Genomic DNA, 15,437 nt, shown 5'->3' on the forward strand with positions numbered 1-15,437 from the left:
GTTGTGATCGTGTAGGTAAAATAGTACCGTGCTGCACATGTTCGGGAAGGGGCACATCGCTCTGGTTAGAAAACATTCACAAAGCATGGATTTTAAATGGACTTTATTAATACAGCACAAAAAATTCAGCATCTTAACGGAAAGAAAGCAATGTAAGCTATAAGGGAAAAAACACCAGACAGACAGACATGAAACAAGTTTTTTACTACCGTTATTGTCTTGTTCCCCTCAGAAGATAAAGCATGAGAAAGACATCTGGGAAGGTGTTAAGTATATATGATTTAAAAGGCCTCAAAAAAAAAAAAAAAAATCCTTCCTCCTTATTTCTGACATACCTGCTTTATCATTAATTGGGGATGGTGCCTGGTCTGCTGTGAATTATCTTCCCTCCTTCTCTGAGTTCCTTAACACATTGTGCCAAGCCTGGTTCCAAAAGTTAATGGAGGTGTTTCAGTTCCTTGGCCTTCTGTAGCAGCAAATGCTTGTGGGAAAGTTTTCTGATGATTAGTATGTGACTGTAGATGAAGACAAAAATAGTGTGAGCTTACACCATGCACTGTATTAAATGTATACTAAAAATCCAGCTTGCACTTAATATATAATTAAATATATGTAGTTACCTACTGCATTTATTAGCAGCTCATGTCAATAAATCATGCTACCTTAGCTCTGGTATTTCCTTACTTTCGCTTATCTCATTTTGGGTTTGACAACACAGTTTTTAAATATAATTAACTAGTTTAAGAGGCTGGGGATGGAAAAAAGCCCAGCGCCTCCTTCTCCACGCCTGCTGCCTCTCCCCGCCTGCCGCTGGACCCAGCTCCGTGCACCCTGGCACACACAGCCCGGGACTGCAACTGTGCACCCCTGCACCCGGTCCTGCCGCTGCCTCAGCCCCAAACGGACCCATGCAACCCGCCATCTGCACAACCGCTCCGCTTTCATCGATTTCTGGCTGCAATCGGTGTCACATGGACTACTTTTAATAAGGCTTTGGGCTTTTGCGTGCTACCTCATAATGTTCTGGCCGGTTTGTAACTCCTGCCAGAGGCTGAGCTGATGGCTGCAAACCCAGAAAGCAACGGCGTGGGGTGAGGATGGCCGATGGGAGCAGCGATGTTGGCGCCTAGACTTCGGTTGCTCCCAGCAGCTGGCACGCAGGCTTCGGGAAGAGGCTCCTGCCTTGAAGTGGCAGGCGGCAAGTCTGTCATCCCAAGGCTTTTGTGTACAACGGGGCATCCCAGAGAAGGGCGGTGCTGTCCGCCCCCAGGGAAATGGAAGTGTGCTGATGACCAGAGAATGAATGAGTCTTTGGGGCAGTATATTTTCTGCCTGTCCTTTCTAAAAGCTCAGCTTCTGTGACACTCACCTCTCTGGCTTCCCAAATGCCTACGTCATGTGTCTCTTCACTTCAAATCATTCAAAACTGTAGCTTACAACCCCGTCCTTGCCTATAAATCTGTCCATGCAGCTCATCTCCTCCTTTCTTTGTTCTCATAGTTTCCGTTAGCAGCATCAAAGTTCTTATCCTTTGTAGCCGCTCCAAACCCTGCAATGCCCTTGCTGCTCTGCAGGAGCTGGGGTTTGTCAGCTTCTTTTTCAGCCTCTCAGGCCATCCCTTTTCTAACATCTTCTGCATACCACAGACCCGCTAACTTCACAGCACAGCCCCTTGGCCACAGTTCTTACTTTCTTAAAGGACGGCTTCTTAGAGAAGCCAACCTCAATGCCTCTAAAAATCATGTGATGCAATTCCCATTTCCTTCCCACTGATTTGGACAAGGGGAGAGGGGATTAGCGGTTATCCTTAAACTGTGAGTCCCCCAGAATAGCACTGTCCTTAAGCACCAGCTGTTTATGAGTAATACGTCCCCAGTTAGCTGCTTTTGGGGACAATTCAATAGCTTTGGCACTTTGCTGCAGCATACAATCAGGGCATGTATTGAAAAAAGAAAACCGAAACAAACCCAAGAGAAGCAAACCAGTACTGTGCTGTGATTCTTTGATGATACTCAAGTGTACCATGCAGGCAAAGCAACGCTGCAAGAAGATCTTTAAAGAGTTGGAAAAATCATGTTTTAATTCACAAAGGGTGAGGCAACAGAGAGCACTTTGTGATAGACTTTCAAGTTCTTCCTCTGATAGCTTTTGTCTAAGGAGATGGATACAGCAAAGCAAGTGCCCCTTCCCTGGAAACTATTCTCTTGCACGGAAAGCGCCGAGTAATGGACTAGTGAACTCTGCTACAGGCAATGAAAGGTGCTGGCAGAAAGGCAGATTGAAGAAGATAAATAGTGAATGTAAAATAGGGATCAGGAATCTGGTTCAGAGTATTATTGCTTATTGATCTGGTAAGGGACCGTGCAACTTGCAGACTGACTGAGCACTGCCGAACCTCAATCAAAGAGAAAAAAGGAGCAAAGCCTAAGCAAGTGAGCTATATTGTGCCTTTACTGAACATGGGCAGTGAAAAACCCCCACTGTATTAATGCATTCAGTTACACACCCGGCAATGCGCTCTTTGCTGCAAACTGGGGTCCTGTGTGCTGCAGGCTGGTGTCACTCCAGGTCTGAAGAGGCCAGAGCAAAGCCTGGGCACACGCTCTCGTTGCATCCGTAATTGCTGGGGCATTTAGGAGGATGGACCTGAAGCAGCCCAGCCAAGGAAAGGCTGCATTTGAAAGCGTAGCCAGGCCAAATTATATTAGAGTGTACTCCTGCTGGAAATTACATTAGTGGCTAATTCCCTCCCTCCATCCCCCGACAAAACCTTGGCGCTTAAAAAGCACTGAGTTATAGCCCTGGCCTTTCAGCGCTTTTAATTCACTCTGACAGTTTCCTGTGCGTCTGATGGAGGGTCCAGTTTGGATGCACGATCTTCTCAAGTGAGAAAGAGTAGGGTTTTGCTGCAGCCTTCCCACCCACCGCCAAACGAGTAGCCCTCCCTGCACGGGGTGCTGCTCAGCATTTTCTTTGGGAAAGAAGGGGGAAGGAGACCCATGGAGCTGAACCCGTCAAAGCCTCCCATAGCAAAGCCAAGCAGTGCTGCAGGGCACTGGCGGGGGAGCCAGAGCCTCTCTGGCCATCGTGCTCAGGGCGGGAAGGGGCCTCGTGCCACACGTGCATCAGGGCATCTCACACTCTTCAGGAAAAGCCAAAAGCCATCTGCCGCGCTGTCCCCAGGGCCAAGGCTACTGGTGGTATCTCCTGTGGGACACAAGGAAGGATAAAGCGGTCCCCCAGCAGTTTTGCAGGCAGGGCCAGGAGCATGCCCAGCTGGTGTGCGATGACCCAACCGCAGAGCCTTGACTGGGCAGGAATCTGAGGTAACGGCACGATAAATCATCCAGGAGGAAGAGAAGGTAACATTAACGTCCTCAAACAGCAACGCGTTTAATATATTTAGAAACTCAGCAACTGATGACCCTCTCTCAGCTGGTCTAAAGTGTCACTGTTTAATAAGTGAACAAACTGACATCAGCATTAAATTCAAGCCCATGGCAAGGTGTGTGTGTTTGACCCTTGTGCCAGCGTGGGAAGAACCTTTCAGGATTCATCTTGGAGAGGAGACAGAGACCTGTCAGGGTCCTCAGCATCCCTCGTGCAGCGGGAGAACAGTCTTCACCCTCCAGGAGGAAGAGGCACCCGACAACAGCATTTCTCACTGCACCACTACCAAGTGCTGACTTCAGACATGGAAATGCAGGCATGTAAGACTTATTTTCCATTGCACTTTTAACCAGAGAGTCTCCAATTTGGTGGAGCAAGGAGGGAATAGCTTGGGGAGCCCATACTGTTCCCCAGCCCCATCACACAGGCCCAGAAACTTTATAGAGATTAATTTTGTTTGGAAGAGAAGACCCCCCATTGCCCCCTGCCCTTCTCATTTCCTTTGGCCATGTTCCCCCTCAAAACTCAGCATGCAGGAGTTGGGGGAGGCTGCGTTGAGCCAGTTGGACATTTGGGGCAGGACATTTGTTCAGTGCTTCCGATGCCTTCCTCTCAGAGATTAATTGATGGACAAACATGTAGGGGAACCTGGAAACCCTGCCACTTCATAGCAATATAATGTATTTTACACATTCCCATTGGGTTCATTCTCTTACCTACCTGGCACTAGTGCTCCTCGGACGTGATGTGTCATGCAAGTTAAATATTGAGGACTGCTTAGATTTTGAGTTGTTACGAGATTTAAAGGGGAGGGTGACCGATAAGAGGTAAGAAACAGAGAATAAATAGTTCAGGCAACTGAACTATCCCAAAGTGTCCTGTGGGAATGTGTATATTATGGGCCAAAAACCACAGGGAGGCTGGTCGTGAAGTACAATAAAAAGCCAGATTTAAGCTGTGATGCTCCAATGCATTCAGATAAACCATCACAAACCAGCTGGTGGCTGTAGTGGTGAGTTTCTGTTTTGCCATCATTTGACCAGATTAGTTTTCAAACCCAGCAGTGACCCCAAAGCAGCAGCATGGGACCAGTGCGGTGAGGCTGGTAATCTCATTAGTCTTGCTCTGTGCCAGGACTTTTTGAGCAAGACAACATCTGGTGTGAAATGCTGCAGGATTACAGCTTCTAAATAAAGCCAGGGAGCTGTACCTGTTGCTGCCTGGGGTCAGCAGGCTCTGCTTTAAGCTGTCTGAGACCGTGTTGTTATGCTAATCTAAAGACATTAAATATTTGTTCTCCGCTTTGCACTATCCCATTATTTGATGAGAAATAATGTCCTGTAGGTTTGCCAAGGAGTAACCACCTGGCAGGGAGGACTGAACTGCTGTGACTGGCCCTCGGGGCAAATAGGTTGATATGAGAGAGTTTGTACTGGGTATAGACGAGGAAGAACCGAGCCCTAAGGACATAGAAATAATGGGATTATTCCTCCTGCACCCAGCAGTCAAGTATCTGTTAGGCGATTTGTAAGGGGATTTGCTCTCTTTAGCTGTACTGCCCCCGTATTTTGCAGCCTGAGGACAGTGGGGTTCCAGCTGCCGGGTAAAGAGAGGCAAAGCTTCCCTTGAAATGTAACGCACCCCCACCCCCCCGCAAAAGGCGTTAGCAACGTCTTAGCAGCCGGGTTTCGGCAGTGCCTCGCAGCAGGGCCGCGGGTGATGCCGGGTGACTCGAGGTTCTCTCCTTGCCTGCAACACCCATGCCCAGGTTCCCCAGCGAGGTGGTCTGTTTTGTTGAGCACATCTATATGTGAAGGTTGAAGACTTCTTAATTTCTATTGGATCAATGGCAGATGCATTGCATTGGGAATTCGGGAGCAGAAGGAATTCCCCTCTGCACCCTCACCACCTATGGATCGGCTGAAGGTTGTTGCTGAGGCTGAGGGACACGCGCTTCACAGCTCTGATCCATGGGGGTCTGTCTGACATTTATTTAGGGATATAAACCACAGCAGTTTTCCAGACCCTCTCCTGGTTTCACCGAACTTCGAAGCCCACAAGAAAAGTCCTTTAAGGCAGGACTCCCTCAGCAGAGGGCTGATTATTTCTTTGCTTCTTTCTTTTTTAATAAAAAGGGTAACAACAAATAGTTATTTTTGAAAAGTTACGTTTGTGCAGGAATATCCTGCTTTTATGTTTTTAAGCATTTTTATCAATAGCTGAAAGCAGAGCTCCATTTGAGATGGGCTGTGGACAAAAAAAACCCAAACAAATGTGGAGAGGTGAATCCTCTCCTTGTACTGATAACAGCTACATACTCACAGGCTGTTCACATTGCCCAATGATACAGGCTTAAGAAAATGTAAATTAGTATTTAATTAATTTATCCAAAGTGGAAGAGCTTCAATAGAAGAGAGTCCTATTTCAGAAGGAGTGTAGCCTGGATGTACGAACTCTCCACACAAATAAAGGACCGATATAAGAAAACAAAATGCCACATGAAGAAACTTTTGGGCTGGCTGGCTGACAAGAAGAATGTCCAAGTCCTTTGAAACAGTCCGAGGTTTTCCCCAGCTTCCATCCAGGGGCTGGTCCGAGTCTCTGGGGAGAGCAGCCTGCTCAAGGCGACTGATGAAGCGCGAGGCGGGTAAAAGTAGCGGTGACTATTTACACACCGACAGTGTGCTGTAAATTAAAGGTGAGAGAATACAAATCCTTAAAAGACTGGGGGGGGGGAATGAGAATTTAATAAACCGGATTGAAGAAAATAAATTGCAAAATGTCCTGGCAGGATCTAATGTGCAACTGGGACATTCAGCACGTCCCCGACCAGGGGATGACTCCTTACAGCCGAATGCCTGCAAGAAGGTCCCTGCGCACCTGGTGAGGCAGGACTGGCGGTGCCTCAACGCGAGGGTCGGGGGCAGCAGAATGAAGCTCTGTGAGGGACAGCATGCCTTTTGCTCTTGATGAGAGTCTCCCACCATGTATTTGGCAAGAAAGCTCCCCCAGCGGCCACAGTGCTCAGAGCGGTGCAGGTTTCGCAGGGGCATCCGCAGCACCCCGCTGCACGCGCAGGTGCGTCCTGCCGGCAGAGCAAAGCTTTTTGGTTTGCTGTTTTTGGAAAAGCTGGTCGCCGCTTGTGGGATGTGGAGCGTCGGGCTCAGCGAATGTCAAATACCTGCGACCACAGCTCAAATGTCACATTAGGGAGAAAGCGGTGGCTGAGGGCACACGGCTTCCTCTCGCCTGCAGGAAGGAGGTTGGGTACCAGCTGCTAAGCAAGAAAGCAAGTGGAAAACTGTGACCTATAGGAAACTATGTGAGGCACGTCTGGTCTCTGAAGACTACAGATGAGCTGGCGATACCAACACTGCAAACAGATGCTAAATTGATTGGAAATTATTTTGGCGGAAAGCCATAGCTGGAGCAGGAGCCCTGATACAAAGACAAATTGATACAAAATACATTTTGAAGTCACAGATCTGTTTGATTTTAAGAAAACAGTGACCTGTTCTCTCTTTGACATCGCTGCAGGACTTTGCACAGGCCACACACCAGTGCTTTTTTGCCAAAAGCAGTGAGGTAGATACTTACAAAGCAGCCAAATGCTGGTGGTTGGCACCAGGACCTGTTGGGGACCCTGACAGGGAAGCAGCATCTCCAGGGCTCCTTGATGGACAGCTCTGGAAGGACACAAGTATCACCAATTTCAGCTCCTCCTGCTGCAGGCGAAAATCCAGCACTAACGATGATGCCTTGCTAAAGCGGTGGGTAAATAGCAAAATATCATGGAGAAATTTTAACAAATCTTGCAAACACCGGCAAAGTAGTACAGGCTGGTAAAAGGTGAAGGTTACAGGAATGCAAGAACACAACAAAACTTGGAAAAGCTTTTTTCCCTAATCCCCAAAGTCAGGGGTTGAGCCTGCATGGCCGTCACTGCAGCTTCACTGGGAACCATCCCCTCCCGGGGCAGGGAAGAGAAGCTGGAAGTTTTCTAAGGCTGATGTGTATTTTTAATGACAATACACAAGAAATAAATCTAAAATCTGTGTTAGATACAGAAGGAGAGGAATAAATATCTGTTAATTAAGAAATATATTTGGGTCAATGTGTTGAAATATTAGGAAAAAATACATGGTGACGTCTTGGACTAAATCTTCCGCATGGACAGACACATAGCTTGGTTGCACTAATATCTGGAAGTTTCTGGTGTACTGCGGCATCTCCTGCACTTCCTTTTCTCAGTCCTAATACTTGTGCTTGACACTTACTCTACCAGTCCCCACAGCATAAAGAAAACTTTCCTCCTGATGGCTCCAGTTCAGGGAACAGCTTTGTGCAAACACGTTAAACTGGTGCTCAAATCCTGTGCTCCATCCAGGCTGTAGCACTGAATTATGGCCCCATATTCTGCATTTCAATAGCTTTTTATTTCCCATAGGGCAGCAAAACCGCACGCCAGCCCCACGCTGTCCCCAGCGCAGCAGGATTTCCAGCTGGGCTAAAAGCAAGCAACCCAGTAAGGGTTTCACTCTGCCTGGTTGCATTAGTTAAAGCTTTGGTGCTGTGAGCTTGCATTGCCATTCCCACTCAACTTCAGAGAACATAGGCTTTTTCCACACAGGAGAACCATAAGAAAAAATTATTTACGGATAATTTGGTCATTGTTGAATCTATAATGTGTCCTCTTTCAGCTTCCCATTTTAACAGCAGCACCTGTGTGTTCCTATAAACCCTACACCTTCAGCACACCATTTTTATTTTGAACCACAGATCTAGATTCCTGTAAGGACAGGGGCAGGGACAGGAATTTAGCAACGACTAACTCAGCCCATGACCTTTACTAACACAAACTCTGTCAAAGCTTTAGCCGGGGGCTCTTTCTGCAGTTCATCTGGGACCCCGTAACGGCAACAGATTTGCCAGTGCTGGCGTTGCTGCAACGGGATACACGCATACAGGCTTGGTTGGGCACAGGCAATGGCTCCGTCTCATCTGCTCTTCCGCAGCTGAGAAAATGCCTGTGCCGCTTCACAAATGGCAACATCCAGGTGGAGATCTAACAGAGGGACTTGTCCTTGCTATGGAGAGGCAAATGGGTACCACAGATTTGCTCAGGTCCATGCTGTGCTTACACGGAGAGAAAGAAAGAAAGGGAGAAAAAAGGGAGATGTTCCAGCCACATTAAGTAAGGAACACTAGTCTTTATCTGCATCTCAAGATGACCGTACAGATTTCAGAGACTTCAGAACTCCTACAGAAGAGATTCAAGTCCAGGCAAAAGGACATATAATACAAGCAATTTTAAAATATTAATTGCTCTCACGCTGCCAGGCTGGCTTTTGTAACTACAACCTTCACATATTGAGACCAGCCAAGGACCCACAACCATATGCCAGACACAGCTTTTATTCTCGTAATCAAAACAGGCTCCATGTGTGTTAACATTCTTCATACAAAGATACATACAGGTAGTTTCTATGAACCAGAAACATACTGGTTTTGACTGCTCACACAGTACCTAAAACAGATGCAGTCCTGAAGAGCACTTTAGGCCCTCTATTGTAATAAAAGAAACAAAATCCATGCAAGGAGAAAGTGAGATTTTAAAACATGCTTATTTAAAATAAGTTTATTATAATGAAATAATACAAAAGTTTGACAAAGGTCTAAACAATGCTCCAAAAGAAGGCAGATAGATGCTCTACGGTTTGCATCTATGATTTGAGATGATGCAGACTGGAAACTCCAAAGTATTTTGAAACTGAACTGCTTATGTCACAACAATTTGTGCAATGCTTACACTGGAAGAGGTGATTTTGGGGGCATGAACAAGCCCTTAGAATTAAGTAAATTTAAAGTGTGAGGCAATATACCTTCTCTTCATTTTACATGTATTTCAGTATGTAAGTAATATATTTTAGCATGTATAAGTAAGGCTTGCAGGAAGCTCAGCTTGACAGTGATAAAATGTATGCCCAAAATTGGCTTGAAAAAAGAAAATAGGAAAGGAAAACACAAAAGCAAGCTGCTTTGGTTTTCAGTTTAGTCACCATATTCTGGAATGCAATTTACTTGTTTAGTTTCAAGTAGACACAAATCTCAAACTTCCAAGATGACTTTAAATAAAGGAATTAATAAGTTTTGGACCCCTTGCATGCCGCGATGAAAAATAAAGTTAACAAACTTAGTGTTAAGCAGAAATCAAGATATGAAAACAAGGAAGTTTCATATATTAAAAAAAACCCAATCCACCTCTAGCACATCTGGAGTACCTGTGGGGAAAAATCCTATACCAAGAAAGAGACATTAAAAATGATAGTCAAAGACCACATTTTTAAGAACTGCATGCCAGTGGGAGGGAGCATATGTGTTTAAGTGAAACATATATATACAGCTATGTTCTAACTTCAAAGCAAGTGCTTAAATCCTTGTGTGAACTGTGAGCAGGATCAGCTACTGCCTGGGCTTGCTCAGAGCCAGTAAGTGTGCTATGATACTCCTTCTGCATGAGGGAGATTGTGTTGCTTGGAGCATGTAGTAGTTTGCAGGGTTTGCTCACCAACGGGCTACAGAAGGTAGCAGAGAGGCATGAATTCAGTTATTCCCACTCCCCTTCACTTTTTGTTTTGTTATCTGTACTATGCATGCAAAAGAAGAGAAATACATCAATTAAAAAAAAAAAAAAATCCCTGTGCTTCACTCATAAGAGGTAGAACTGCCAAGTCTGAAGCGCCTCAATTTAAATTTCATTGGTGAAATTAAAAGTTCAAGGCGGTGTGGTTTTCCTGGCAAAATAATGTCAAGCCAGGGAGAAACTTCAGACAAAAGCAGCCCATTCTCTATCTGACTGTACGTTAGTTGCCTGCCAAGGAATTCAGATCTGATTTTCCAAGTTTACACTGGTATCACTTACTAAACTTCCTGCTTTGCGCTCTTCTAGAAAGATGCTTTGACTTGACAGCAACAGCTCTGGTAGCAAAGCAGATGACAACGGAAGGAAAGGAAGAGGTGGGGGAAGAGGGAAAGATAGCCAGGTAGGAACAGTGCTAATCATCTTTTCTGGCGTCTAGGGAACCTTAAACTGCCTTTCAAAGTTTTTCAGAAAAAAAGCTGAAGCGATAATGAAAAGAAGGGGTTAGAAGGTCCAGCATACGGACACAGGTAACACTGTTTTCTGTAATGGTCCACACCCCTTTGCCAAAGCACGCTGCAAACAACCGGAGCACATTTTGGGCACACTTTTTATACATCCAGCCAATCAAGTGACACTTTTCAAACTACGAAACATTTTTTAAAGTAAAGAGCTGTAACCTAAATCCTGATGATGCTTTACAAAAAGCTTGTAAGTGAAGGTATATGACCCTTAACTTTAAGTGCATCTGTTAAAGGGAGACCCATATTACAACTGTGTCAAAATGGGATGTTTTAATGACTCCGTAAGTTTACACTAAAGCACTTGAGTATCCAGTTCATATTCTACAATTGTAATGTCACAGAACTTCAATATGCAACAGTGTAAGATGTCTTAAAATAGCAGAGGGGGCTCCAGAACACAGTTTGTTTTAAAAAAATAACAACAAAATAAATAAAATAAATAAAAGCCTCCCATTGCTATGCAGAACTCGACTGAAATTATTTGAGAGCTTGCTCTAATGTCAACGGCACTATATTACAAAGATGTGTGTATGATCTCTATTCAAATATGCTGACAGCCATTATTCAGTACTAGATAGCACTTCTATCAGATTGCTTTGGGATTTACCATGTCTCAGCAAGGATGCACACTGGATAGACACTGTCAGTGTCGTCTGTTGTATCAGAGTTCTACACTCAGCTATACTAATTTCACAAAAAGCAGCCTTACTCCCCTAGGGTAAGGCTGTGATTACTCTTATTTTGCCATGGCTAAGTAAAATCCCTGAGAATATGCAACTGTTAGACATTGAAGGAAACAGCCGAAAGCATTTCTAAAGGAAAGGGACGCAAAACTTTAGACTAGTGCAGTATCAGAAACCAAAGCAGTTCATGTAAAGTATACAGAGCAAGGGTGCTGTTATCTGAGAGTCATGTGGACCTCCGTCACTATGTAGGTCAGTTGTTCATAAATGTCAGCCATTAAACAAACCAAAACAACCCTAACCCATCAACGAACCAAACAAATCAAACAGAAAACACCGACCTTCTCTCCAATTCTAAATTTGAAGGCCAAAAGTTAGTTGTTTGTTCTCTACAATTATTAAAGTCAAAAGCAATCCTCTCTGCTTGCCAAACTGACATCACAAGAAAAGAAAGAAGTAAATTGTCTAGCAGTCTGTTTGCTTCCACTTGGTCATCTGGTCTACTGCATCCTTGGAGTATAACGTGGAGTTCAGCTCTGCAACGTGCTGCATGGGTTTCTTTCTCAGTGGTAGCTTGACTGGAAAGAGAGCATTCATAAGTCTTAGAAGTGCTCAATGCCCTGGAAGAGCAGTGCATGGTGAAGTACAAGTTTTGAAGGCAAGGAGATCTTGCTCAGTTCCTTCCCTGCAAGTCCCCTGTTTAACAACAAGCACGCAGGGGTCTCCTAAGAACATTCTCAAGTACCAATTCCAGAGTTCAGAAAGACCAACTTTACACAGAAGAGCAAGATGAGAAAGCCTGCTCTGAGGCAGGATGCCACACTGACTAGAGGATATGCAATGTGGACCACTCTCTATTTGTTAGAAAAAAGAAGTTAGTAATTGCTGACGTTAATGGCCCAATGGAGCTGTTACATTCTCTGCCTATGAAATAAAGCCTCTTGACTTTTAGCATCAAACACTGGGTCTAGTACACTACTAACAAAGCAGTGGTTCTCCTGCTAGTTAAAAAAACAAAACAAAAACAAACAAAACAAACAGAAAACCCCAAAATACCTCCAAGACTAAGTGCTGAATACACTTTCTTGCTACTGGAAAAGCTTAGAGCAAAAAAGGGAAGTCAATTTTCATCATGATCTGAAAGTTAATTTCTAAAGAAGAGGGATCTCTTCCCCCTCTCCCCATACCCCAGCTGATATTTTGTGGAAATGTGGTCTCCATTACCTTCCCAGAGCGTTCAGCTAAGAACTATTACAGCAAAGCTTCCCACATAACAGCTGAAAACCCTGAGGAAACCACACAGGGTGGAGAGTTGGTTGTTCTACTACAGATGTGGTTCAGGCTTAGAAGAAGCAGACAGCTGAATTCAAAGGCTCTCTGCTTCATTTTTAGCACTGTGAGTAGTGAAATAATCAAATGGAGCTTTGGTCAAAAGTTTTGACTTTGTACTCAAACATAAATATATACTACTTAAATTAAGAAAATCCAAAAACCTAAAACCTTTGCATCCTTCTGATTCGTCTTGGTGTATGTAAGAACTACAGATAGGCACAACTCAGAGAAGATGACAAGAACAAGGAAGTCACACTGTTTAAACGCCTAATTACAATATCTTGCTTTATACACCAAGTGTGATGTTTGGTCTTTTTTTCCTTCAAGCATCATATGCTTTTCTTAAAGCTCAATCCTAGCCTCTTTAGAAAGGATCAAGTATTTGGTGTGCAGAGAGGCTCCTGTCACAGAGCGATGCAAGGCAGCAGGCCTGCAGTACATTCATTTTACTAACAACGTGGTTTTTAGCCTAGCAAAAGCCAGTACTTCTCCTGTGAGTATGGTGACACTGGCTTCTCCTATATTTATGAAGATTTACTAATTCTAAGTACCTCTTAGAATAGTCTTCTCTCCTCCTGCACACGAGTTAAACTCAACTCTTTGCACAAAGCCATCCAAAGCCCAGTGTCACCACTGACACACCCTCTTGTGCCTTGGATGGGCAGTCGGTAATTCACAGACAGCCTTCTACTCTTCAACACAACTAGGAATTTTGTCCTTAACCATCACTAGCTAAAAGGACTTCTTTATCATTTTTAATGGCAGCAGCGCTAAGAGGTGTGGTTTTATCTGTATCAGCAAAAAGGGGAAAGAAGCAAACCTTACTTTCTTAATTTCCAGTCACTTCTACATAATTTCAGATTTTCAGGTTTGTAATTGTCCCAATGTGTAATAGCTCCATGACACTAGCTTCCTCTACACTTTACTCATTCATGACCACTTCCATGAAATCCCTGCCCATAATGGCAGCCTAGGAAGGATTTTAATAAAATCTACTTTTTAAGCTGCTAGCTGTATTCAATTTAAAAGCAAATATTATGTTTTTGTGTGGATTTGATTTAAAGAGAAGAACCCACCAAAAGCTTAATAAACCAGGATGATGGACATGATCTTCAGTTGCTTGTGTAAAGCACTGTTGCGATTAGCTGTGCCAGCAAATTTCTTGCAGCCCACTGGCAGGAGGTGACAGGGAGAACCTGGCACATACTGGGAGCTTCTCAGGGAACAGGAGACCCAATTTCAAAGGCTGATTCCTGGGGAAGCTCAGACCACCAGCCGCATATGCTTGTGGTGAAGATCTCTGTCATATTTGGGGAGGTGCTGCATTAAAAAGCTTCAACCCAAATTAAGGGACAAACTCACTATGAACTTTATTCACTGGGATTTAACTGCCCTTCTCTTCTGCTACCAAGGTAGCAGTAACTCTCACCACTTCTGCCCTCCTACACTGTCGTAGGGAGGGCACAAGGCATGGGAGAGCCAGAGCCATCAGCATCTGCCTGGGCTCCATCTTGACATCCCGATGCTCCGCTGCACGCACAGCTCTCTCCTAAGGTACAGGAGCAAAGGCCAAATTCTGCTCTGTTACTTTTATGAGGTGAAGAGAAGAGGGAGTCCACAGGCAGGAGAGAAACAGTCAAAAACATTCATCATGGACATAGTTAGGACTCAGAGAAACAGTACCTCTGCATTTAAACACAAAACAAGCATAACAAAAAAATGAAAATCATACATACCCTTCCCCAAAAACACTCACAACAACCTTCCCGCCTGAAAAAATACAATGAGCAGAAACGATGTTCAAGAACGGAAGAAGAAAACATATCTTTGCTAACAGACACAGTCCCTGAAGTTTTAAGATGCAGTTCTTGCTGTAGTCATACCACCTCATCTGACTCCAAACCATGTACTTCATAGAGAGTGTCCAAGATATTTAGCTGCTTTTCCATGGCTGGTAAGTAAATGTTGAGGTCCCTCTGCATTCCTTTGTAAAATGTTTCTTCCTGAGGATCACACTCCTCTACAGACAGAGCTGCCACAAAGTCTTCGTATGTTGGAGCTGCCCTTAAAGCTAACTGAGAGAGAAAGCAAAGCTTTTAGATTTGCAAAACAGAACAGGAAAGGAAACCCAACTAAAGCCATAAAAAACTTCTGAGACATCCCTCTTTGCACTTAAATTGCATAGCTTTAATATATTTATGTCTATGGGCATATGTTAAGATTTTGAACTGGGAGGGAGGCCAACATTTTTTTTTAATTTTATTTTATTTTAATTATCTCTGTATAGATCCCCAGTTTAAGACATCTTCAGAGAGGCCTGATTTTTAGGAGGTGTCTGTATATCATATTTTGTACAAATAAATCACATAAATTAGACGTTATTTAAATACAAACCCCCAATAAAGTAGTTTGTTAGGGGAGTTCCCAACTCAGTGTCACATACTTCAGCACTGAAGTCCCATCTGCAAAACGCTCTTTAGAAAGCTCTCCCCAACATTTCTGTTTCTCCCAGTCAAAGTCTCTGTCATGATTGCCCGGATGAGGCTTTCTTTTTTCCTTTTGTAATTTCAGTGGTAATTTCTGGGACAGACACAAGGGGGAGCTGCCAGACTGGACAAAAAAATAAACCATTTCCTCTAGCCAATATATTCTACTTTAACTCCCTGACACATTCGTTCTGCCATAACCCTTCTTGAATGCTCACATCCAAAGACAGATCAATCCTCAAAAAAGCAACCTCAAACCCTCATTTCTTCATTTAATAGTCCTGCAAGACTGTGCTGAAAAACACATAATGAAAAAAATGTGCATGCCAGTGTGATCTGGAGTTTTAGCTCCAGAAACCAGGTTCCACCCTGAAAGCCCAAT

At 44.2% G+C, this 15,437-nt stretch overlaps 1 protein-coding gene across 5 annotated transcripts in view; it reads right to left on the minus strand.

The window, feature by feature from the left end:
• Positions 1 to 8,612: 8,612 nt before the first annotated feature.
• PLEKHA8 (pleckstrin homology domain containing A8) overlaps positions 8,613 to 15,437 on the minus strand; it is a 32,704-nt gene continuing 25,879 nt past the window's right edge. For all 5 annotated transcript variants that reach the window (XM_054816926.1, XM_054816922.1, XM_054816921.1 and 2 more), the window contains one exon: positions 8,613 to 14,644. In XM_054816926.1, the coding sequence (XP_054672901.1) occupies positions 14,447 to 14,644 (198 nt within the window). In that variant the 3' untranslated portion in view covers positions 8,613 to 14,446. The remainder of the gene's footprint in view (positions 14,645 to 15,437) is intronic.

Source organism: Grus americana, chromosome 2, assembly GCF_028858705.1.
Source record: "Grus americana isolate bGruAme1 chromosome 2, bGruAme1.mat, whole genome shotgun sequence".
NCBI classification, from domain to species: Eukaryota; Metazoa; Chordata; class Aves; order Gruiformes; family Gruidae; genus Grus; species Grus americana.